The sequence below is a fragment of the Nelumbo nucifera genome, chromosome 5 (genome assembly GCF_055504915.1).
Source record: "Nelumbo nucifera cultivar China Antique chromosome 5, China Antique-T2T, whole genome shotgun sequence".
In the NCBI taxonomy this organism is placed as follows: Eukaryota; Viridiplantae; Streptophyta; class Magnoliopsida; order Proteales; family Nelumbonaceae; genus Nelumbo; species Nelumbo nucifera.
Genome location: NC_142653.1, coordinates 56,162,884 through 56,189,579, shown reverse-complemented (window position 1 = coordinate 56,189,579; position 26,696 = coordinate 56,162,884). Strand labels below are relative to the sequence as shown.

Sequence of the window (26,696 nt, the reverse complement as noted above, 5' to 3'; positions counted from 1 at the left end):
CAAGGTGCAAATATCTCTCTCTTCCATTTACTTTCTAAATGGAAAATGAAAATGTAATGCATTTAAAGTTTTTAAAATACTAGACTGATGACCAAATTCATTCATATGTGTATTTACTAAAAGACCCTAGAAACAGATTCACTTCTCTTTATTCACTTCAGCATTTTTATCTTAGGCTCAGTTTGAAAGGAGTACAAATATGCAAAACCTCATATTTTGTATTTTGTATGTACTTATACCGTACATATTTGTCTTTGTACTCTTTATAAACTAAGCCTTACTTAGAGAGAATTACTTTTTTAAAAGTTGTCCAACAAAGTAAAGTAGCGGAGGCTAAAATTGAAATTTCAAATTGTATACAATAATACTTTTATTGTTAATAAGGGCATTTTGGTGATTTTAACATCTTCATTGTTGAAAAGCTAAGAAAGGGAGATATTTGCACCTATTTATAGAGAAGGTTTTTGTGAGGTTCAAAAGCCAGGACACTAGGCTTATAAGAGTGTAGAAACTACAAACCCAAGGAAAAATTTTTATAATTTTATCTATTTTATTTTATAATCAAACAAATTATTGTACTAGGTCAAAATAAATCATTCAAATTATTTGCACTTTTCTACTAAAAAAACAAAAAGGACATTTGCACTTTCATATTTTTGCCCCAATACAAATGGAATTACATTCCAAACAAACCAGGTCAATGCAAAAGAAAATAGTTGGGACTGGTGCGAATTTATTTGTAAATAAAATGGAAATAAATTAATAATCCGCAGTGGCAGAAATTCAGGCCGTTTTTATGTCAGCCTCTGGACATAACGTGTATAATATTTGGGTCTTGGGTCTTGGGTCTTGACTCTCCACACGCTCATCCTTCCCGCCCCTTTCTCTCTCTCTTATTCGCTCGGTCTCTTAGAAGTTTCATTTCTATTCAACTCCAATCAAATTCTGTTTTGCCCACAGGGATTGAAGCCTTTCTGAAGGGAAAAAAAAAGGTTTCACGATCAAAAATTAGTTTCTTTATTTTGTTATATGCAATTGGGAGATATTTCTTCGAGGAAGATAGTTCACCTTTCGAGTTTTGGCGGTCTGGATCGGATCTAGTGACTTGAATTTGATTAGGGTTTTCTTTTTTCTTCTTTTGGAGCTAAGTTCTGATGTGCGTTGTGCCAGTTGTTTCGAGAGGACTATATAGCAAGACAGGGGTTTGGGTTTGGGGATCTGGGTTAGTCGGTGGAGGGGTGGTTTCAGTTGACTCCATGCCATTGATGGTGGTCAATGCGTATAATGAAGGGTGACACGTCGTGGACCTCCTGTTACAGTCTAAATATTCTTACGATGGCAGCTCCGAGGAGTTTGGTTGTCGATGTTGGAAGGCTGAGGGATGTGGAGAATGCGAAAGAGGATTCTCCGACGAGTAAGAAACCGATCGGCGCGAAATTGGAGAGGTTTCCGTTGTCGCATTGGGAGCTGGCTGCGGCAGCGAGTGTGTTTTTGCTTTTCTCTACCGGTCTGTTTTGTGTCTATTTGACCATGCCGGCAGCCGATTATGGCAAGATTAAATTGCCCCGCTCCATTGCAGATCTTCGAATTCTCAAGTAAGTTTGATTCTCGACAGATTTCTTTCTGTACTTTTGGTGTTAGATGTTTGAAAAGAAGTTCCAGCCTATATTCCTTTCATCTTTGAAGACCGCGTTGGTTTGTATATAATGCTGGTCATTCTTTAGTACTAAACATGAGCTAATGTGGATAATCTGTAGCTAATTCTGATTGAGACGTAAGGTGAAAATTAACAGACATCTATGCTATGAACTGTAGATTTTCCTGTGCCAATTAGCACCATAAAGTTTGGTTATTGGGGTCGATATTCTTTCCTTATTTTTGTTATTTTTTCTCTGTGATGAATGGTGAGATAGTATATTATGTAACTATAGGGAAAGAGGCAAGCCCCAACATAGAAAAAAGGACGTCACAGATGCAAATATCTCTATATTGTATACCCTTTCCCTCTATATATTAGAAAGGAAAGGAGTTGAAGAGAATATCTTCTCAATAGCAAATGTGCAAGAAGCCTTTTAAAGTCATTAAGATTAGAAGCCATCTCATCAGCATTCTCTCAGTCCTGCCAATGATGAGCGGAATGGTTAAAATTCCCAGTCATGTGCAATCCTCTCATATTTGCTTCTAATTATGGTTCTTGAAATATTGGTTTTCTCTTTTCCAAATTGCCACAACCATTTGCCTTGTAGTTCTCTGTCCATGAGGTGAAAAAATCATGATCCCACCCCACCATTCTCCTTTGATGTGCATACTTGAGGCAAGCTACCAAATGGCACTTCTTTTCATCATTGCAACCATCCTTAGGAAATTGCTTTCCATTTCGAGCTTAGTTGCTACTATGACTGAAATGGATGGAAAGTAGAGATGGATGGCAAATAATAAATAGACATATTTGACATTGCACTCTTGAGTCCTTGACTATACAGTTAGGACCATAACTATGATTCCATGGCACCCACCCTGAAACAACCAAAACAAGTTAAATTTTGATGGGTGCACATTGAGCGGTCCAGGTTTGTCAGGTATTGGGTGAGATTTTAGGGACAAATGTGCTACAATTATAGAAAATGTATTAAGGCTGAACTTCCAATAAAAAAAGGTATAGGCTGAACTACTTGCAGTCAGATCATTGAATTACAGCTGTATGCAAGTGGAAGGAGACTCTGGAGTGGTAGTGAGCTGGCTACCAGGAAAGGACAAGAACATTGGCAGTACAGGAAGATGTTAAGGGAAATCAAGTGTTTCATGAGGGAGATAAATATCACATATACTTGGGTGCAAAGATCAGCCAATGGGTTGGATGGCACTCTAACAAAACAAAAAGTAAATACTAAATAGATAAAAATTATTCTTGAGAGGACTAATGTTGAATGAATGTAAAAGCCAAGATTTGGGGTTAAGGTTAAGGGGCTGAGGCCGGCCTAGTTGTAAATGGAGTTCTGGGCATACTTTGCATACTTCTTTTTACACTATTAATAAAATCTTAAAGTTATCTATCAAAATATAAAAAAAATCTTGACTAGAGAGAGTTTGCCTCCATATGTAAAATATGCCTTCTTCTGGTCTGCCAGCTCCTGCACAAATCTTGCAATTACAGGATCCTAAATTGAAGAAATTTATTAAAAAGGGAAAAGAAGAGAAGAGAAAGTATACAAGAAGTATATGATCCATTTAACTTGATATAACAAAGACAAACTCCACTTGTCAACAAAGAACCTAAACTCAAAAAACACAGAAAATACTGCAAACCCACACTCTCACCTATCTAAATATCCTACGGATCCCTCCTTCCCAATAACATTTTTAATTTTTACAATACCATTCACCCTCCCCCATCCTCTACATCCATCTACATTGACTATCCTCCACCTTCCACTGAAAAAATTAATCAGAATCTCTCCCAAGGAAACTATTTACATAAAACCTTTTCACCTTCAGCATCCAATACATAAGTATCATTTTCAACAGGACCACCAACACCATCCTCAAAATTATTATTAGAATATTGGATTCTTTCTCTTTCTTCTAACTCTATAAACACCTTTTCTAGCAAACTCCTCTCCCTCAAAAAAGTATAGAAGTCTCAAAAATTTTGAAGGAAGTAACAGGGTGGTTAGGAAGGAGGGCTCTTCGAAGTATATTACATATGTTAAGGGAGGGAGGTCAAAGATTTATTGAAGAGCTGAGAACAAGTATCAAGCCGGTACCTCCATCTGTTAATGGCATAGCAGATGAGACAGAAAAGCAGGGGTTGCAAGCGATCAGATGTTTTGGGGTATTTTTTTGATAGGTAAAAGTTCATTAATATTTCATTAGAAGCAAAAAAGTTAATTGTCTGTTACAAGCATCCCAAGGGGAGGCGCAAGGTGCAGCCTCACTCTTTAAAAGAAAAAAAGCAGCATAAAAATTACAAATGGGCCCAATACAACTGATCCCTAGTTACTCCTTACTTAGCTAAATGGTCATCAAATGCATTAGCCTCCCTTCCCACCCATTGTATAGTCAAATTCATATGTTGTGTTACCCATTTGAATTTCTTCATTTCATTTCTATAATACCATATCATTGAGTCTGGATCTCTAAGCCAGCCCACCACCACCTTGGAGTCCCCTTTTATCACCAAATTCTCCAAACCTATCTCTCTTGCAATCTGTACACTTTGTAGGGCTGCATACAGTTCAGCCCTTAAGGAGTCTCCATTCCCCATTGGTCCTGAATAGATTGCTCTTAAATTTCCATCCTTGTCTCTTATGGCTCCTCCAATTCCAGAAAGGCCTGAGTTGCCCTGACTTCTCCAATCAAAGTTTAGTTTCATAAAGCCTTCAATGGGAGGTATCCAAACCAACAGTGTTTTAGTCTTCTGCACTGAACTAGAAGCCACTGAAAACCAATTTCTACAAATATCATCAGAGGAGAAATGTCTGAACAATTCCATAGTTTATAGCTAGTGTATCCTGGTCATTACACAATCCATAATTTGTTGTTTTCTTCTCTCCTTCTCTTGGAAGATTTTGGCATTTTTTTCTTCCCATAATGTCCAAACCACTACTGCTCTCCACGTTATTCTTCCCCTTCTCTTCGGCCAAGCAAAGGTAGATGGATCAAACAACATCTTAATCTCCATTGACATATTCAACTTGCGCCTAAACAAAGAGAAAAACCAATGACCAATCCGAAATTTCTGCAACAAATGAATAGGAAGCTGGTAAGTGGTAACAAGATTCACCATTTGATTTACAAAGAGTACACCAATTTGGGGAAATACACAAAAAAGACCTCTTCTTTTGCAAGTAATCCAAAGTGTTATCTATCAAAAAAAAGTAATCAAAAGTGCTAATTTTCCCATGTATATCTTCCCAAGAAAAAAAACCTTAATTAAGGGGGAACCAATCGAAACCAAACTTCCTTCTAAGGAAAAGATTGAGAGGAAGGGGATTAGCAAAGAGCTTTAAAAAAAGAGGCACAAGAAAATAAGCCTTTAGGGTTTGGGCACCAAACTCTTTTATCTGGTTTAGAAGGTTCTAGTAAGACTTAATCAAGAAGAAGGAGAAGCTCTGACAAACAAGTATCTTCTTCATCCCTCAACCCCTTTGAAACCCAAAATCCCAATTGTGACTCATAGGTAAAATAGGATGGAGTAGAAAACTCGAGGTCACCTCAGTTTTGTACAAGGAAATGGAATACAAGGAGGGAAACAAGTCCTTTAAAGGTCAATCACCAAACCAAGTGTCTTCCCAAAAACAATTTAAGTTCCCTGAGCAAATATCGTACCTGATAAACCTGAGGAATTGAGGAAGAAAATTGTGGATTGCTTTCCAAGGTGGCAGGTGCTACCAAGGTAGCCCAATGTGATACACCAACATCCCAACCACTCTCCATTCTCCCATGAATGCTATCCACTACCTCAAACCACAAGTTTTCCTTTTTTAAAGGTCATCTCTGTAACCATTTTTCTAAGAGAGCTGTATTTTTCTTTATCACATTCCCAAGACCTAACCCACCCTCTTCCTTACTTTTACACACAATCTCCCAGTTGATTAAGTGGTCTTTTCTAGTCTCTCCCGGCTTCCAAAAGAAACCCCTCATAATTTTTTCTAATTTCTTTTCTTCCCTTCCAAGAATCCTAAAAACAGAGAGGAAATAGATAGGTAGGTTAGCCAAAGTTGATCTTATTAGGGTAATCCTCCCTCCTAAAGGGATGTAATTCCTCTTCTAGGCGACAATCTCTTTTCACATCTTTCTACAATTGGGTTCCAAATTTTGCTTTCCTTAGGGTTAGCCCCTAGAGGAAGCCCCAGATAGGTCAATGGCCAGGGGGTGATATGATATTTTAAGCAATCCGCTACAATATTTAGGAGGGGGGGGCTTGTAATTGACAATATAAATGGTGGTTAGCTGAGGCTACCTGCCTTGATGGAACCGTTTTTGATAGTAACAATAGAATTCATTACTAAAAGAAAAAAATAACCTAGATGGAATCTGATTTGCAAATGTTTTATTTTGCCTCTCAATTAATGAAAATTTTAACATTTAATGATCAAAACAAATTGTTAAACCACATCTACAACCCAATGTAGCAGTTAATTCAACAACATTGGACACCTCTCCTACTGGTATCCAAGGTTCCAAATATCGATACACACTGATATGCTGGATGGGGCATATCGGGTGTTTTGGTTCAACCCCCTTTTTTTATTTATTTTTTTCAAAACCTGTTACCTGTTCAGAGGGGTTGGTTCAAGGCTTCTCTACTCCCTGAAACATGTCAAAACACCAAAGCAAACACCAAAGCTTGCATATTTGGCGTATCAGTGACCCACCAATACGATGCATATGGGCCAATAGGGGCTGATACATGATGAAATTTTGAACCTTGCTGGTATCAATTTACTAGTAAGATAATCTTCAGTCCTAATGCGGCCACTTCCTTCTCAGTAGTGTTGCAACTTTTTTTGGTAGAAAACTGCTTTAATTAAAAGTTTAAAACCAAACAAACAGAGTTTAAACACAATGCAATGAAAAAGAAACAAACAACATGAACACACAGAACCACACTAACCTATATCACTTTAACTAGAGCAAACTGGATACATGCTACTATACCAATCTGGTGGATAACACTTCACATCCTGGGGAAAACCATGCACTGCCTCTTTGTGAGCTACTTCATTTTGAACCTTGCTGGTATCAACTTACTCATAAGATAATCTTCAGTCCTAATGCGGCCACTTCTTTCTCAGTAGTGTTGCAACTTTTTTTTTTTTTTGGTAGAATACCGCATTTTTTTTGAGAAAAAGGTAATTGTATTAATGAGTATAACTGTGAAACATAACAACCTTCGGTCTACAAAAACTCCATGTACAGCCAGCAACTATACAAAAAGTCAACAAAAACTGGTCTCTCCAGAATGCATACAAGAGACCCCCAACTAAATCAAGTAAACAAAAAATCCATATCAAAATATTGATGGTGTGGAATATGCTTAAAAGAGTCCTTGGCTGACAGCCAGGAATGTAAAGTAGCCAATGCCCGAACAACCAACTCATCTAAAGGAGCACCTTTGACCTTCAAAAATCCTACTATTTCTTTCCTTCCACAGGACCCAACACACTACATGAGGGATCGTACACCATAACACCTTACCCCTGTTACTTAAGCCCGTCAACTTCCAGGAGAAAAGCGGGTCAGATAAAGACTTGGGGCAGCACCACCTTACATTTAACGGGGAGCAGAAATGACAGAACAGCAGATGGGCAACCTCACAATGAATAAATAAGTGATCCACAGATTCATCTTCTCCACTACACATCACACAACTTGTGGAGGGCAGCACCAGACCCTCCTGATTAACTGCTCCTTGGAATGACATTTACCATGCACTGCAGTCCAGATCAAGAAGGAGACTTTAGTAGGAATGTGAGGAAGCCAAATCTCTTTCCAAGGAAAAGCCTGAGCTGAACCAGCACTCAGTTTTAAATAAAAAGACTTCACTGAGAAAATCCCATCCTTAGTCCATTTCCAAAATCTGGAATCTTGCTGATTTGGATTCAGTTGATAGTCTTGAATTGCTTGGAGCAGCTCTAACAGATCAGAGATTTCCCAATCATTGAGATGCCTCCTAAACTTTGGACCCCAGTATCCTGAATTTCCCCGCCACTCAAACTGATCTGCCACCATCACATCCCTGTCTTCTGCTAATAAGAATAGCGACGGGACAGTCTCCATTAGAGAAGCACCATTGCACCAGGTGTCTTGCCAGAAACTAATCCTATTGCCATCCCCTAATTTTAGCCTAATCCCTTGGATAAAATGAGGATAAACCTTCTCAATTCCTTTCCAAACTGAGCAGCCAGCAGACGTGGGTGCAGGTCCAGGGTCCCATCCATAGTTTCTAGTTCCAAACTGAGCAGCCAGCAGACGTGGTAAAAAACTGCTTTTAATTAAAAGTTTAAAACCAAACAAACAGAGTTTAAACGGGATGGCGGATTCCCTAGCAAAACAAGGGGCAAATAGATCTTCATTGTACTGGGCAGAATAGTAACTAATTGCTGGAGATTGCAGTTTGTCCCTCTGCAATCTTTATCTATTGTAACTTAATTTCTCTGTTGTTAATGAAAGTTTTTTGCTGATCAAAAAAAAAAAAAAAAGAAACAAACAACATGAACACACTAACCTATATCACCTTAACTAGAACAAACTGGAGACATACTACTATTAATCTTATACCAATCTGGCAGATCAACACTTCACATCCTGGGGAAAATCATGCACTACCTCTTCATGAGCTACTTCATTTCCATTCATCTGGATAAATGAGAACTTAACCTCCAAGACACCACATAAATTCTGAATGCCTTTCATGAAAAAAATGGAGTCCTTTGGCCAATCCTCTCTATTTTCTTTTCTAATCCTAACATCAATGGTTGACAGTCTGATTCCAAAACAGCTTTTCTACAGCCAATTTTATTTAAAAGAGACCTTTCAACAAAGCGATATGCTGACCTTCCTCCAAAGCAAGTCTCTACCAGAACTTCTGAATCATGAATCACCACTCCATAAGGAGAAGAGCCATTCCTAAAACCTGCATCAGAGTTAATCTTCAGCCATCCTGGATCTGGAGACCACCAATTAGACAGGCCTTGGACTCAATTTTCCTGAAGTTTTTGGCTGAAATCCACTCCAATCTTGCTATAAAGCCATTGCTTGGTTCTGTATTTCCCTGTGAATGGTGTACAAAACCTTCCTCAAATCCATGTTAGAATCAGCAAAGCAAATTTCATTTCTTGTTTTTTTTTTTGATAAATAACACTTTCATTAAATCAATATAGAATAATTACAGAAAGGAAGACAAACTTTCTTATCTTCCAATTACAAACTGAGCCCCCAAGAAAAGAAAAGAAAGGGAAAAAAGAAACATTAAAATTACAACCGGGCCCAAAACATTGATTCCCTTTCCACCCCTTGTTTAGCTAATCCATAAGCAAAAGAGTTAGCTGTTCTTTTGATCCAACTCATCTTAACTTCCATTTCTCGCACCAACCACTTAAATTTCCTCCTCTCATTGCTGTAATTCCATAAGCCACTGTTATCTTTATTCAGCCACCCTATCACCACCTCCGAGTCCCCTTCAATTATAAGTTTTCTGATGTTCATCTCCTTAGCTCTCTGGACACCTTCCATAACTGCCTAGATCTCACCTCTAAGGGAGTCACCCACTCCAATTGGGCCTGAGAACAAGGCGGAAATAACCCCATCCTCATCCCTAAAAACACTCCCAGTCCTTGAGTGACCGGGATTCACCCTACTACTCCCATCAAAGTTTAGTTTTAAGAATCCAGCAGGTGGGGGGATCCAAGACAACTCAATACTAGTTTGATCTGGGTACAGTTTGCAATCTCACCCCACTTCCTCAACATGTCATCCACTGTGTAATCTGTGAATAGCTCAAGGGATTTCAGCCATTGTACGACCCTTGTATGGATTACAACCCTCAGTTCTTCAATCACTCTCTCAACTTCTGAGAAGATCCTGGAGTTTCTTTCTTCCCATAATGACCAGCATACTACAGCCCTCAGTCCTCTCCACATAGTCCTTCCCCTTTTCACACGCCACCTGAAAAAAGAGGGGGAGAAAAGACTTTGCAAGCCTGATGGAGGGTTCCAACTACACCCAAAGAGGGATAAAGCCCACTCCCAAATAGATTTTGCAAAATTAGAAGACACCAGTAAGTGAAAACCAGTCTCCCCATCAGCTTTGCAAAGAACACACCAGTGAGGTGATAAGCAAGTATTGGGTCTCTTCTTTTGGAGCAGATCACCAGTGTTGAATTTTTCTAGATAGGTTTCCCAACAAAAACTACCAACCCTAGGAGGAATTTCCATATAAACCATAGGAAGAGGTTGAAAATTACTTTTTGTTGCCACTTCTTGATCAATAGGAAGAAGTTACCAGTACTGACAAAAAAAAAGGAAGAGGTTACCAGATAGAAGATCCACAACTAGCTCAGACAATATTTACTAGCTAGAAAAAAACAAGTGCAGTTCTACCTAGATAATTCCTCAATGCACTGTGAAACCACAAATAATATCCAAACACAATCAAAGGAAGGATCCAAAGAGTTATTCTTTAAGAAATCAATAGATTCAGCAAGCCAGTCCACTATGTTAAGATTTCTACTCACTCTATCAGATTTCAAGTGAAAGAGACTACCAAACCAAATTACTCTAGCTACATCAGAAATAAAAAAAAATAAAGCATGAATATTTGTAGTGTTGCAACTTACATCACTTCCTTTCTAATATGATTGATTTAGTTTGTCAAACAATCTTTTGGATTATTATGGTTTCTCCTTCAGTGTAATTGGCCAAGTTGTCCATATTACACTGGGTATTGAGGTGTTCCACCATAGGTGCAATGTAAGATAGTTGTAACATAGTACTCATAAAAAATAATTGTAACTTGGTCATATTATACATGCATGTTTATTTTATTTATTTTTATTCCAATGTTTTATCTGAGTAGACTCAACAAGGTTGAGTGGTGGTTTTGCCTACTTTCAATCTGAAACCACTTGCTGAGTATGGGACAAGTGGACAATGTTTAGTTGTACTTCTTTCAATTTTTTCTTTTCCTTTTTTTGAGAGGTAAAATGAATTTGTATTGAAAGAGGGGGAGCTTCCCTCAGTCAGAAAGCGATTACAAGATGCATACACCAGTATGAATTGTGTAAGCTATAAGAAAGCATTATACTACAAAGTCATTATCCCATATGATTCTATGCCAGTGTCCAATAAATTCATTGCTGTTGCAGGCCCAATCAATAGTAAACTTTTCAATCTTAGCAATTAACGCATTAGTCTCCAGCTTCTTTCCTTCAAATATTCTGTTATTATGCTCTAGCTACAGAGACCAACAAATTGCTGCAGGAGTCAATTGCCATACCTTGCCTTTTATGCTCAAGCCTTTTAATATGCAGGAGGAAAAACAAAGCCACCAGGTCCTTTGGGGAGGTCCATTTATACCCGAATGAATCCATATTGCTGTAGGAGTAGGACTCCAGACTCCTTTCAGTGTATGAAAAGGTGGTGTACAGATTCTTTCGTCATTCCACACAAGCAATAACAGTTGTCCAATGCCATTTCTTTGAACACCAAGTGATCTATGGTTGGGATTCTGTCCAGAATAACTGTCCACAGAAAAATGGATGAGATATCCACTATCCAAATCCATTTCCAAGCGATGTCTTCAACGTGATGAGCTGCAAGCACCATATAGAAAGATTGAACTATGAAATTACCTGAGTGTTCAACATTCAACCATTCTATTCCTGTGAGTTTATTTGTACATGCATCTGGTTTAATTCTCCCATGAAGGCCAGCGATTCTTCCATCTCCCGGTCATGGATAATTCTTCTGAGTTTTGGTGACCAAACAACTTGATCACCCATCATCTCAAGATAATCTTTGATTAAGGCATTTATGCCCAAAGCTGCATTTAGTGTTTGAGGATAGGCCTGGCACAGGCCTTGATCCACACCATATATCATTGCCAAAACCTCACCTGATCCTCATGACCAGGCTTGAAGATGATGACCTGAGAGAATTCCTTCTGATTTTCCATAACACCTTTCCATGCATTCAAGCCATAAGAGGTAACAGTGGCAGTTTCCCAGCCTAGGACAGTTTCACCATAATTATCATGTATTAAAGTCCTCCAAAGGGTCTCTCTTTCATTGTCATACCTCCATAGCCACTTTACCATAAGTGCTTTATTCATAAGACTTGGGCCAAGTTTGGGAGTGCTTATTCGAATAAGCACTTATTTTAGGCCGGGACATCACCACACCATTAAGCACTTATTGACGTTTGGGAGATAAGTCTGAAATAAGTGCTTATTGAATAAGCCCAAAATTCCAGCTTTTTTTAAGTGCTTGTACAGTAACCACTTATTCAATTTTTCTCCCAGAATTGTCTCTGGTCAATTTTTAGAAAACCAGTTATACCCTTTCAATATGAAAAACGTTGGGCATGACCGATTGAGGTAGCAGGTGAGACTGACAGCTTCGGTGGAGGCCAAGATGAGGGAGTAGTCGGCCTGCCACCGCTCTTGGCTACAGACGGCACAGCTGGTGGCACCGCCGATGACTTCCTAGACCAGAACAGCGACATGCTGCTTGACGAATCGTCCAGTGACCCTGTTCTTCTGTGATTGTGGAATTAAATTCTGATTCCAGCAAGTGCAGAAACCTAAATTTTTGTGTTTGGCAGAGATAAGAAGAAGAGACTGCCACTTTCACCAGCGAGTTGACTTTCATCTTTTTGCTCCCCAAACTGGCACTTTCGCCGGATGGAATCCAGCATTTCTTCCAGCGAGCTACAGGCAGTGGTGGAAGGCATCACCATTGTTAACATGATTCCAGGACACCTAATCCAACCCCAAAATGGACCTACAAGGAGAACTTCTCAGACAAGAGTGTGATGAAACAAACTGTGGAACACGAACCCAAACTCAGTTTTCTTGACCTTGTTCGCTGAATTCAAACACAGAGTTCCAGAAACCTTCGTTCAAAGACCCATTTTTCTCAGAAAATTGGTGGCAATGGAGCTTCAATTTCTTCAGATTTCTTGTGTTACAGCTCTGGAAAGCTGTTGCTTTTGTTCTCCAAATCTAACTTACATTCCATTAAAAGCATAAAAAACACCCCCTTCCAAGGAAGCCTAAAGCTTTGCTTTAGCAGAAATGCAAAATTTCCAGATAGGTCCCATTTTTGCACATTTGATTTCGTCTCCAAACCTATGGACCTAATTATATTATCTGAGAAGCGAGAAGCAAGGAAAAGAAAAAAAGTGAAATTAAATTAAAACAAAACAGAGGGTGGGAGGGCTTATTTTTTAAAATAAACACTTGAAAAAGCTGGGTGCCAAATGCAAATAAATGCTTATTCGAATTAGCACTTGTTTTTAAGCACTTATTTTTAACATAAGCACTCCCAAACTTGGCCTTAAAGATCTAAGCCCAATCCACCCATATGTTTGGGGAGACAGACTTGGGACCATGAGACCAAATGGAGCTTCTTATCATCATAAAATCTTTAATTCCATATCTTTTGACAGCCATTTGAATTTCTTGATTTCATATCTGCAACTCCATGGCACTTTCTTCTTATCCTGCAACCAACTTATTACATTCTTTGAGTCTCCTTCAATTATTAATTCTTTTACATTCATTTCCATTGTTTTTTTTCCTATTCTGAACATTGATTGTTTTAGGTAGTGACAGCCCAAAACATTAATTCTTTTACATTCATTTCCAATGTAAAAGAATTAATTGATTGTTCACCACTAAATTAAATGCCACAATCTTGTAATGATCTATGAATCATTCGTCTCCAAACCTATGGGCTACAGCTAGCAGCTCTTTCTTTTGAATGTTTTTTTTTTTTTTTAAATTTAATCGTGAGACTTCTTCAAAGCATATTCATAAGCATCTCAAAAACAGCAAATCAGAAAGCATTGCATGGGAAAAGATGATTGTATCATTTGCAAACTGTAGCAAAGCTTAAATGCTTGAAAAATCATCATGTTTAAAGTTTCTGTGACAATGATTTATAAGAATGGTCAGAGGTTACACTGCTGTAGCCCTCTCCGGGTCTCCCTTCTTCAGAGATGCCTCTGGGATTGCCCTTCACTAATATCGAAAATCTAGCTGTTTAGAGGCAAGTGTGAGTCCGACTTGTCCATCTAATGCCAAAGCCCATTCTCTGCAATAAATAGTCAAGATAACTCCACTGGACATGCTCATATGCTGAAGCCCATTGTTTTATAGTTATTGATTGGTTCTTTTTTCCTTGTGTGGAAAAATGGGTACTTATGATGATTTATGCACCTTACTGGGGATTGGGAAGGGGGAAAGGTCTTGTCCAAAGAGCAGGAACTTTGTAAATTGGCAGTAGGAAGCAGTCTTATTAAAATTAAGTGGGTTTGTGAGAAAATTTGTGTCTCAATAATAAGGTTCTTTCATCTTTTTCTTTTATCAGTAACAACAATACAAGAGGATATCATTATTTATTAATGAGAGAAATCCTGTTAGCTAACCTCAGGTAATTGGGCTACAGTTGCACACACTTCGTTTAGAAAAACCAGAGACACTACAGTTTGGGTAACTCCCCCAGAAGGTTTTTTTAAACTGAATTTTGACGGAAGCAGCCAGGGTAACCCAGGACTGTCTGGCATTGGAGGAGTATTGAGGAATGAAAATGGCAACATCATATCCTTATTCTCAGGATTGATAGGGATAGGGGACTCTACAAGAGCTGAGATATTGGCTGCAGTACAGGGAATTCAGATTGCTAATCAACTAGGAGTGGAGAACCTATTCAATTGAAGGGGATTCTAAGGTGATTGTGGGCTGGCTGCCAAATCCAGACTCAGTTGTTTGGAGTTATAGGGATCTCATCAAAAAAGTTAAATGTTTAACAAGGCACATAACATGTAGATATCAGTGGGTGGGTAGGGAGGCAAATGCCTTGGCTTATCATCTTGCTAAACAGGGGTCTACTAGGGACCATTTATTCTGGGCAGCATTGTAATTTTATTTCTGATCTCTTGTAACAGTTAGGGGAGGCTGCATCTCGTGCCTCTCCAAGGGATTCTTGTAAAATCTTATTCCTCTTGTTTAATGAAATCATTTTCAATTATCAAAAAAAAAAGGATAATGATGATGAGATAGAAATCCTCTACTGCTGAAAAAGAAGGTGCCAAGGATGGATGACACACCAACAAAAACAGAAAAACAGAGCCTTTTATTTCTCTGGCCCTAGCTCAGCACCCCAATCTCTAATCTCATCCTTTCTAGCCAGAGAATAAGCAATGATAATTGGCTGATCTAGGCACCTATCTGAATGATCTGTTCAACCTATAAATGAGCTCCTTAACTTCTCCAATTTGATTCTATTGGAGCCAAGAACCCTAATTAATATTTTACCCTTGGCTTGAAGATGATAAAAGTAAACTGTTATTATCCATTAGAAAATGCATCACAAAGTCCAATCACACATTTGAAGTTTATACCTTATACTGTCTCTATAAGCCAAATTGGTCTTTTATATGGCACTGTTATCTTTTTCTGTTTTTTTTTTATTTATTTATTTATTTTTTTTATGCATAGTGATGCTTGTATCTGAGACCCTGGAGTAAGACCAAGATTTTTGCTGCTCATAAGGTCACTCTCTCCAGTCGGACTGAAGTATACCGTGATAATATCATTGTGTCTTAGAGACACATTATGTCTCTTGTCAAACCAATAAGAACTTGCTGAATTTAACAATCTATAGTTGTTGTAGATTTTCATTTCTATCATCTATGCCATTGTCTGATCTTTGTCACAACCTAGAAAATTGATTGTTCTGTGATGGCTGTTATTCTTAGTTGATGGAGATACTCAAGCTTCCCTAGTCCACCATGTTCCCTGATCAATGATTCATGGATCATTACAAGATTGGTGCATTTAATTAAGTGAAATCTACCAGATGTAGGAGCTGAAGAGTCAAAGTTAGATTTTTTTTTTTAATTTTTATGTATTTCTATTTTTTTGGACAGTAGGGGTATTTTTGTCATTTAACGAATAAAAATGCTTCTGGAAATAATCTACTTTTATTCATAGTGCTTCTAGAGGATCCAACTCATTGGTGATTGGTAATGTACTTGTCTTTTATAGTCTCCTAAAACTACATTTGTGATTTATTAAGTTACTCTTTTTAACTATAAACCATGTATACTTTCTTTGCATGAATGTTTAATTGCATTGCTTTTCCTGATATTTGTTTCTGATTATTGTCACAGAGATAATATTGCAACATATGCACACGAATACCAAGCACAATTTATTCTAGGTTACTGCTCAACTTACATCTTCATGCAAACATTTATGATTCCTGGCACGATATTCATGTCATTGCTAGCTGGAGCTCTTTTTGGTGTTGCCAGAGGCCTGGTCTTGGTTGTTTTCAATGCCACAGCAGGGGCATCATCCTGCTATTTCCTATCTAAGTTATTTGGGAGGCCTTTGGTTACCTGGATGTGGCCTGAAAGGTTGAGATTTTTCCAGGCAGAGGTATTCCTTTGGGATTTCTTCAACACCAGTAAATGTTGTTTACTATTTTAAATTGCTTCTGTACTTATTTTTCTCCTTAAAATGTGTCCCTCTGACTGTATGTTGGATACCATTTATACCTACTTCGTTTTTTTTGGACAGATTGCAAAACGTAGAGAAAAGCTGCTGAATTACATGCTTTTTTTGAGGATAACTCCAACCTTGCCCAACACATTTATTAATTTGGCATCCCCGATAGTCGATATACCTTTTCATATTTTCTTGCTTGCAACACTGATTGGTCTTATTCCAGCATCATATATTACTGTAAAAGTAAGTTTTACTATTCATTCTACATCTGTCATTTGACTAGACTAGTCATTGCACATTAGAGTACTTGAATTTTCAGAGCATGGTTGATGTAGCAAATCAAGTTGTTGTGGCACTGTTAAACATATAACACAACAATTATGAATGCATGCAGTTCTTATTTGTGCAAACATACAGAAAAGAGAAAGCAAAAAAGACTATATTAGAATTAAACCAGGAGTATACATAAGTGAAAGCAAAAATTAGGCTTGGAAATTCTGGAGCACAAAAGAAAGAACCAACTATTGAAGGGTATAATGATTCACTCATGTTTTGTATGAATCAAGAAGCTATGGAATTAAGCAGATTTATTTCTAAAATAATGAAATGTACAATGACAATTTGTATTTTTGTTTTTGAAAAAAATAAATGTATACATACCTTTTTTCAGTAATTTTATACAAAATTTGTTATTTTATACTTCATTACTTTAAAAATAAAATATGGACTTCGATACATAAAAAGATTGATAACCTCTAAACTTTATAGATTTAGGTACTGATAAAAGAAATCCATTTTTAGTTTTTGCAGCATTGTGGTTTTTCCTTTAAGTAATAGAAAGTTTTATTAAGAAATCAGTAAAAACAACTTATACAATGAGCTTCTTCCCATAGAGAGGCATGATGTGCTGCCTCAAATACAACAATATATTACAAATGAGCCCAAAACAGATGATCCCTATGCACCCCTTGCTTAGCTAAATAGTCAGCTATCCCATTAGTCGATCTCCTTTCCCACTTAATTCTTATTGTCATATTGGAGATCAACCATTTAAACCTTTTCATAGCTTCCTTGTAGGTCTAAACAACAGTGTCTGGATTCCTTAGCCACTCAATTATCAACTTCAAATCCCCCTCAATTAGTAATCTATCAATGTTCATATCTCTAGCAAAGTGTCTCCCCTGCAAAACAGCTTGAAACTCAGCTTGGATACGGTCTCCCTCACCTACAGGACCTGAGAATAAAGCAACTATACAGCCACCTGCATTTCCAAAAACACCCCCTATTCTTGAGGGCCCTAGATTTCCCAGGCTGCTAGAACCAAAATTAAGCTTAACGAAACCTTCTTCAGGAGGTACCTAAACTATAAAAGGCTTTATCTTTTTTTTTTTTTTGATCAATAACACTTTCATTAATCATCAGTAGAAAATTTACAGGAGGAAGATAAACACACTTATCTTCCAAGAGTCACTAAGAGCCTCATAAAAGAAAGAAAAAGAAGAAAAAGAGAAAAGAATACACTAAAGTTACGTCTTGGCCCAAAACAGTGAATTCCTTTCTGCCCCTTGTTTAGCTAAACCGTCAGCTAGGGAATTAGCCGATCTTTTAACCCAACATGTCTTAACTTCCATCTCCCGCACCAGCCACATGAATTTCCTCCTCTCATTGTTATACTTTCATAACCCATTTTGATCTTTAGACAGCCATCCTATCACCACCTCTGAATCCCCTTCAATTATGAGTTTCTTGATGTTCAACTCCTTAGCTTTTCGGACTCCTTCCACAAAGGGCTTTATCTTTATTTCTGAGCTTCTTGCTACAGCTCCCCAATTCCTTCAAATATCATCAAAGGAGAAAAAGGAAAAAGATCCAGAGTTTTGACCCAGTGGATAGCCCTACTTACAATGTAGTCCCAAGTAGCCTCTTCATCCCTTTCCTTGTCATTAAATATTCTAGTATTTCTCTTTCCAAACTGTCCATACCAAAGCATCCTAGCACATCTCCGCAGGATCCTATCCTTTCTCTTAGCTATCTGAAGGTTACAGGGTTGAATTGAATACACTGCTGATCTGCAAGGGCATAGTCGACCTGCATCCGAATAGTGCAAATAATCTTTCCCAAAAGCCTGCAACAACAGGGCAAGAGCATAGTTTTCAAGGCGCCAGGGCGAGGCTAGGCGACTGGGGGGGTGCCTTGTCGCCTAGGCGATGGATTTTTTTATGTTAAAAACATAGATCCTAGGGTAGTTCCCTAGGTACCATAACCATATTTCTTTAATAATTATTCATGATTTTCATAAGAAAAGTATAAATTTCATATTAAAGTATAGGAAATCAACATATTCATGAGAAGAAAAGGAAGAAGGAAAATAAAATTCAAAAAATATAGGGGTGAACCCTTATTTCTGTTATAGGAAAAGAAGAAAATAAAATGTATTGGTAGTAGTAGTAGTAGTAGAAGAAGAAGAATATATGGAAGAGGAAAATGTGCTGATTAGATAAAATATCAAGTTCTTCCTTATTGGTTCAGGTTTTTAAGTCTTTGAGGGTTCAATACAGTATTCAGCAATGTTTGTGTTGATTAAACCCTAATAAATAAGAAAATAATAAAAAGAAATTAGTATATAAACACACAAAATGATTATTTTAGTTTAATAATGTATATTTTATAATTATAATCTCAAAAAAGAATGAATAAAAAAGTATTTTATAGAAGGAAGTAGAAAACTGCTTGGCGATTAGGTGAGGCGAGCTTCAAAGGGCATCTTGTCGCCTAGGCATCGCCTTGACAACTATGGGCAAGAGATTATTAGATGGTAACAACTCTCACTATTAGCCTTGAAAATAGTACACCAACTCAGGGAAATACAAACTTCTTTAGATGTCCTTAGGGTGCGGAGATTATTAGATGGTAACAACTCTCACTATCCTACCTTGGGTGGGATAGGCTTGGACCAAACTTCTTTAGATGGCAAGACAGGGGCAGAAGAATTTGAGTACAAGAAGGAGAGAAAAGAAGCACAAGAGAAGATGTCCTTAGGGTGTGGAGTCCAAACCTGACTATTTGATAAGGATCCAAAAAAAAAGAGTCAAAAAGATTTTTTAGGAGCAAGGCATGATCAAACTCATGGTCCCTCAGTCCTTTTCTCAAGCCTAAATCCCAACTAACACTAGTTTAAGGGGAGAAGGAAGGGAAACATTAGATAGGTTTGTTCTTGGAGAGAGAGAGAGAGAGAGGTTCTGGATCTTCCCAGAACAAAACCTTGTTTCCTGTACATGCAACATATCTTATGAGGCTTAAGAACTGGAGAATACCATGGGGGCTTTCCAAGGAGAAGCCAGATAACCTGCTGAGATGCCATAATCCCAACCATTGCCAGCTTGCCCATGAACACTTTCACCACCTCATGCTAGAGTCTCTCCCTCTCCAGTGGCCACCTCCACAACCACTTATGCAGCAGAGCTATATTCTTTTTTTCCCCAAAATTACCTATTCCCAATCCCCTTGCTCCTCCTTGCTCCTTATTTTTTTTTTCCAAAATCTACATTGGTCCTCTCTCAAGGAAAGGAGTATGAAACATTTCATTTCCTACCATCTGAATCATATCCATATCATGAAGCTGAATGATATGGAAACCTAATGCATCATTTTTTTTTGGGTTCTCAAATCAGCTAATTTGATTGTTGAACAAATTGCATGGTTAAATCTCAAATTTGTCATGGCGTCACCTTGGTGAGGTGCGGTTAACCATGCAAGGCAGGTGCTTCATTGCAATATTATTAATTTGTTAATATATGTATGTATTATGACATAAAAGGTCCAGAAGGTCGAGAAAGGAGAAAGAAGCATGGAAGAGGTTTCTTCTTTTATCTGCAATTACTTTCTCTCACATTAAAAATAACAGGCCAAAAGGGGCTCCACTTATATTTTTTTTGAAATATTCAAAGCAATAGATTTTAAATTCTATGAAACTAGGGAAATAACCTGCATTTTTTTTCTTGGTTTCTTCCATCAGGCTGGCCTTGCTCTGGGGGATCTGAAGTCAGTCAGGGATCTATATGATTTTAAGACTCTGGCAGTGCTCTTCCTGATAGGAACCGTCTCTATATTACCAACCATCCTGAAGAGGAAGCGGACATATGAATGAAAGTTTTGTTGGTCAGGACTGTCTAATTGTGCATGGAAACTGACTGATGAAAGTGCATTTTATGGCTATTCACCATGTAGGATCTGAGAAGGCACCAAAGTGCAGGTCCTAGTTTGTGATTAATGGTTTTATCATTGAATACTGGAGTTCAAATCCTCTATAGGAATACATCTGTGAATGTGATATACGGCTTAAGATCTTTCACCCTTTGTTTTTTCTTCTCTTAAAATTTTAGATGAACCATAACTTCCTTCCAACATTGGCTAAAGAGATGTTTGAGCCTGAATTTCCATGAAAATGTCTTGCTGTATTTTGTTTCTACAGAGAATGTTGGACATTGTCGTTTTGAAATAATAGATATTACTAATTCCTCTCTCTCTCTCTCTACTCGACATGTATCAGCCCTTTGTTCCTCCTGCCACCTCTGTGCTAAAAGGCTAAGCGGAAAATTTCAACCCAAAATCAGAATAAGCCTTGCACTATGAGTATAAGGATTTAAAATCGAAAGTTAGAAACTTGGGGAGGCTATGTGGGGTACACAAAAGACCAAACAGGGTGGGGTAATGTGACGATGTGGACTAGATGATCAAATATTCGACAACCAGAGGATTTTCTATCCATGGAATTAGATGTGTGATAGAATTAGATGATCACTCTCTGATGTGTGATATCACACGAGAGATGAAAACACATCGATCTCGATCATTTCGGGGTATTCAAGGAGTGGATCGACATGTTTTCATCTCCTAGTTGATCGGTATCAGAGTTGGAACTCCCCATTACATCTCTTAAGTGGTGATGCAGTTTTTTACACAAGTGCTGATTCACTAGAACTGATATATCTGAGAGAAGTAAATGGCCGCTTTATCAGTCACTCATTGAGCCTTTGAAATTTTATTAGTTTTAGGCATGCAAGGAGGCTGACTGTTTGGGAAAACGTGGTTTGCTTAGGAGGAATCCGATCTCTTAAACTGTAAAACGACAATGTTTTTGAAACCCAGACAGGGCATCTAAAAAGGGGCTTGGTTAAATTTCTCAGTTTTAACACTTCAACTACAGATATCAACATTAAAACGGCCAGAACTGACCAGTCTTCATCAAACTGGATTGGAGCCTTTTCTAATGCTTGAATATCTAGACTTCAAGAACTGGTCTGTTTTTATTGAACCGAGGGTCGGGTCTGTTTGATTCATAACAGCGTTCTGGAATTGGAATCGTAATGGGCCATTCTGATTCAACTGTTTGGTTGGACAGAATTGGAATCTGACTATCATTCCACAATGACATTCTCTCATTTAAGGGAATGACCATTCCCTCCCCCTCGGGAATGAGAATCCAATTCCAGCCATCCCCGGTTCCCCTCTGAACCAAATAGGTGGGGGGAATAGACCATTCTAATTCTGATTTCAATGGATTTTAATTCTAAATCTGATTCCAACTGCAAACCAAACAGACCTTGAATTGTATCTGATTTTGGTTTGACCTTATTCAACCATTCAGTAGCTAGATCTTGTTCGAACCCAATCCATGCCTGTTTGACCTTTATAATATAGCTACAACTATGTACTATGTATTTACAGAAGATGATCTTTTTGTTTTAAAAATGTATACACTGTAATATAGACTATGTACCTATTTAAGTAGAAATAAATCAATAGTGATGTAGAAGGGAGGGAAAGATATCATTATAAAAAACAGAATCGGTCATTGGAGCCCCCCCTCCCCCCCACGCGGTAGGGGTGTCAATCGATTGGTTTTGGATTGGACCCAATCCGATCTAAACCTTATCAAATTGGATATGAATGGTCCATTATAATTATTAGATTGGGCCAATCCAAAATAAATTGGTCCATATTCTTATTGGTCTGAATTGGATCCAAACCAACTTTCCAATAATCTGATCATGAGGCCAAACTCTTGTCCAATTTGAAATCGATCAAAATTGAAGCCAACATAAAATCATTTTATGAAAGTATTTTTACGAAAATACTTTTATGAAAAGTACTTTTACAAAAGTAATTTTATAAAAGCACTTTTACGAAATCACTTTAATAAAAGTACTTTTACATATGTACTTTTATGAAGACACTTTTATAAAAGTACTTTTACACAAGCACTTTTATGAAATCACTTTTACAAAAGAACTTTTATGGAAGTACTTTTATAAAAGCACTTTTACGAAAGCACTTTTTTAAACACTTATGAAATAACTTACAAAAGCACTTATATGCTTTTATAAAAGTATTTTTATGAAAGCATCTTTACAAAAATACTTTACGAAAGCACTTTTATAAAAGCACTTCTATGAAAGTACTTTTACAAAAGCACTTATATGAAAGTACTTCTACGGAAGTACTTTTATAAAAGTACTTTTATGAAATCACTTTTGAAAAAGTGTTTTTCAATGCCAAAAGGGTATATTTTTGTAATTTTCAGATTTTCTTCATCTTAATATATTTTTGTATTTTTATATGTTTTGTTTTTTTTATATAATTTTTGATATTTCATTCGATTTATATTGGACCCAATCCAATCCGTTTACATTTTCATGGATTAGATTGGATTTGGACTGGATTGGGTCTAGTCCATTTGTAAGTGGACTCGCATTGGACTGGATCGGGTTGGACCAAATCTAGTCCAATTGACACCTCTACTCCCAGGAAGAAATGCTAAATATAGATATCATTAGTACCAACTATATGGAGTTGACTACATGAATCTTGTTTTGCCATTCCGTTTTGTTCAATGCCATATCCATTGTTAAAGAATCGGGCACTTAAATAATTTCTTTTTACATCCACCCTTAGCTCTTCTAGTTCCTTCACCTTGTAAAAGATCACTTTTTTCTACCAGTTATTATAATTGGTTTTCTATGTATATGATCAAACCATCTCAATTTGCTTTCTCTCATTTTACCACCAATTAGAATCCTTTCAGCTTAACTATATATAAAACAGATAGCCCAATAATCACTTTCTATCCTCTCACAATTTTCAATTTCCATTGATCCATTAGTCATGAATGTTGAAATTTTACCAAGGGTATCTCAACAGGTATTAGCTAGATGGATCAGTGTTGTTACTTGTTAGGATTAGATTGGACCAGGCGGTCAAACCATTCAAATTGGGAACCAATAGTCCCAATGTTTTTTTGGTTGCATGGTTCTTAGGGCCTGTACACTTGTCTTAATATCTCTTTATCTCTTAATTACTTAAAGAGGTATTAAGAGTGTTGGTTCTCATTTTATTTCAGACTTAATGTTCTGTACATCATGTATAATAGCCATAATGCTTAATTTTGTTTTCCAAGAGTGCCCCCAAAAGGTTGCTCTTTTTATGCATGCTATGATTGCCCTACAAAATAATAATAATGAAGTAGTTTTTAAAAATTATCATTTAAATAGTTAGTACTAATTACTTAATTAATGGAATAATAATAATTATAAATTATATATTATTAATCATTAATTAGTTACTTTAATTAATAATTATGTAAGAATTTATTACTTATTAATTAATTAAAAAATGCTCAATTTTTTAAAGGTATTTAATAATTTACAAATTTTGTCAATTCCACTATTATTAATGATTTTATATTCATTTAATTGATTATTAATTAATTTGTTAAATAATTAAACAAACTTTTCATATCGAATGTTAAAATGGCTATTTGATACTTTTCATAATTTAGCATTTAAAGTTCAGAACAACATTATCTGCATTTAGACTTTAGAACCAAGAAATATTTTATTATCTGCATTTAAACTTTTCATAATTATTACAGTTTTAAAGACATCCAGACTTCAGAATTCGGAGCAAACAAACAAGCCCTTAGTCTTTTAGAAATATTCATTGGGTCAATTATATCCCAAATACATGTTTAAATATTTTATTACCTCTAATATTTATTTTTTATGCTTATTTTGTTGTAAAATGGGCCTAGAAGACAACATGAAACTTTTTTTTTTTTTTAATTTTGAATTTTTTGTATTTTTTATTCCTAACCTGAATGGTCAAACCATATGGTTGATCTTTCAACCAGTGACCCAACCAAAACCATTCTAAGTCAAGTAGGACTCTGACAACATTATGATGGATAGTCCAGATTGTTGAACCGGCGCACCTCAACTAGTTGCTGTGTGTGGGTCAAGATTTGGGACTATGGGCTGGTTTGGCCCATAATAGTGGTTATGGGTTTATTACTTCAGGGAAGTTAGAGCGGCTGAAAATAGAAAGTCACTATGTATAAAGATTATCTTAAACAATAAGACTATGTTTGGTTCGAAGAAAAAAAAGAGAAGGGAAAGGAAAGGAAATGAAGATCATTACCAACATAATTCTATTAGATAGGTAGAGATATAAAATGAGAATTCATCATTTATTTGTAACAATGACACATGGATACAATTAATTATTAAAGTTTCATATTCTAGTTGTATCCAGACTTTCGAGTTTAAAAATGCAAAAGTAATATTAATCTCACTTTTAACACTTCCATTAAAGCCCACTAAATTATTCTCTACCAACCGGAAGTTGATAGTCATCAATTTGTGAGGAAGCAACATCTATTTACATATAACTTGGTTGTGTCCACTAGTTGGGTAGCATATGGCTAGGCCAAAACCAGGGATACAACTAGATCGTATTGTACATGGTTTTATTTGAATCGTCATTGATTTGGATGGTCGGGCCGTTTGGCTTGGGAATCGTTTAGGCAATCGGTTTTGTTTTATCCCAAACTTGGTCCTTGATAAAAAATCATTGAAAAAGTCAATAACATGTTGACCCAGGTGGTCGAACAATCGACCTATCAACTTGTTCAACAGTTTTGGCCATTTTTTATTTTTAATTATTTTTTAATTTTTTGTTTGAATGGGCTGCCCGTTTGAACCAGATGGTCGGATCATCAACCCAAAAACCGATGGCCAGAACGTTTCCATTTTCAGGTCACTTTTTAAAACCATGGTATTGTATTTAACACTCTTTTCTCATAAATAAATAAAATTTTTGTTAATGATAAAAAAGTTGTGTCGAAATCTCATTACCTCAAACTGATTATATTGTATTAATGTAATACAAGAATGGTTGAATGTGAGCAAGAAAACTGCTTCTTCTTCTTTCTTTAGATACTTATTGAGTTTGTTAAAAATAATGTTTTATTGGATGTAAGTTAGTCTTTATATTGTTTTTGTTGGAAATATGGAATTTTTTTCTTATTGAATTTGATTTAGATGGATAACTTGGATGATTGATTGCAATTGTTGGTATTGCTTTTGTTGCTATTGCAATATACATTGCCTTAATAGATGAACATTTGAATTATATTGATAGAGAACCACCCATTAGCCGAGATGTATAAAAATTTATTAAAGCACCTTTATCATATAAAGGAAATTGATTGCTATAATTAGCTTAGAATGGGGAGAGAAAGTCATTTGTAACGCTAGTAAAGATACTTAATGAGTCTTGTAAGTTACATGGAGTATTGTTGAAGAACATATCCTTGTCCATAATGTGAGAAACTAAACCATAAGATTCTATTTTAGTTGATTTAGGGAGATTGTGAGCAGCCACTTCAATCAAGTTCTTAATGCAGTGTTAAGTCTAGAGGATGAGTTTCTAATCCAAACAAGAGATGAAGTTACACCAGAGATTAGGGATGTAACATATTGTTGGCCTTATTTTAGGGTAACAATCACCATTATTAATGTTTTGTTTGATATATTAGGTGGTATACAAATAAAGGTTGATATAAAACTTTTCAATGAATCACAGGACTGCATTGGAGCAATGGATGGGACATACATCTAGGCCCCTATTCTGCTTGTACAGGGTCATTGATCTTGCAAGGTGTCAATCAACTAGTTGGTAAGGTCTCTTTGTTGGTTGTAATGGAGATTTGAGATTCAATCCCACATGTATTGGGTTGGGGGATAGACTACCCCGTTGTGGAGGTCACACACCCCAAGGCACCCCATAACACATTCCAACCATATATTAGGAATATCTTCGGATGATGTCTCATCATCTCTCATATTTGTCATGTTCCCAATGAAATGAGATTCAGTCAGTGCAAAGCCCGTTCAAACAACCATCATTGCCTTGCATTGGGAACATCTCTCCATAAAATAAAACATAGAAATATCGAAATGTTCCCGATGCAAGGCTATAAAGGTTGTTCGAACGCGCCTTGCACCGATTGAAGCCGATCTCGTTTCCAATACACGGTTGGACTGTATTGTGGGGCGCTGATGTGAATTCATCCCCGTTCCGGATCTGCTACCCACAGATTGTCACCACATCCCTACCCCTGC

The 26,696-nt window shown here is 36.8% G+C and overlaps 1 protein-coding gene across 2 annotated transcripts; it reads left to right on the top strand.

Annotated features, from left to right (window-relative positions):
- The first annotated feature begins 790 nt into the window (after positions 1–790).
- On the top strand, positions 791–20,758 carry LOC104596801 (SNARE associated Golgi protein family). Of its 2 annotated transcripts, XM_010258094.3 has the most exons (4): positions 791–1,595; positions 15,897–16,167; positions 16,309–16,479; positions 20,252–20,758. In XM_010258094.3, exons 1-4 carry the CDS (start codon positions 1,276–1,278, stop codon positions 20,381–20,383), a joined length of 894 nt encoding a protein of 297 aa, XP_010256396.1. In that variant the 5' UTR covers positions 791–1,275; the 3' UTR covers positions 20,384–20,758. The 2 variants fall into 2 exon arrangements, with proteins under 2 accessions (XP_010256396.1, XP_088744207.1); XM_088888081.1 differs by lacking the exon at positions 16,309–16,479 and having other exon boundaries at positions 817–1,595.
- The last annotated feature ends 5,938 nt before the right edge of the window (positions 20,759–26,696 follow it).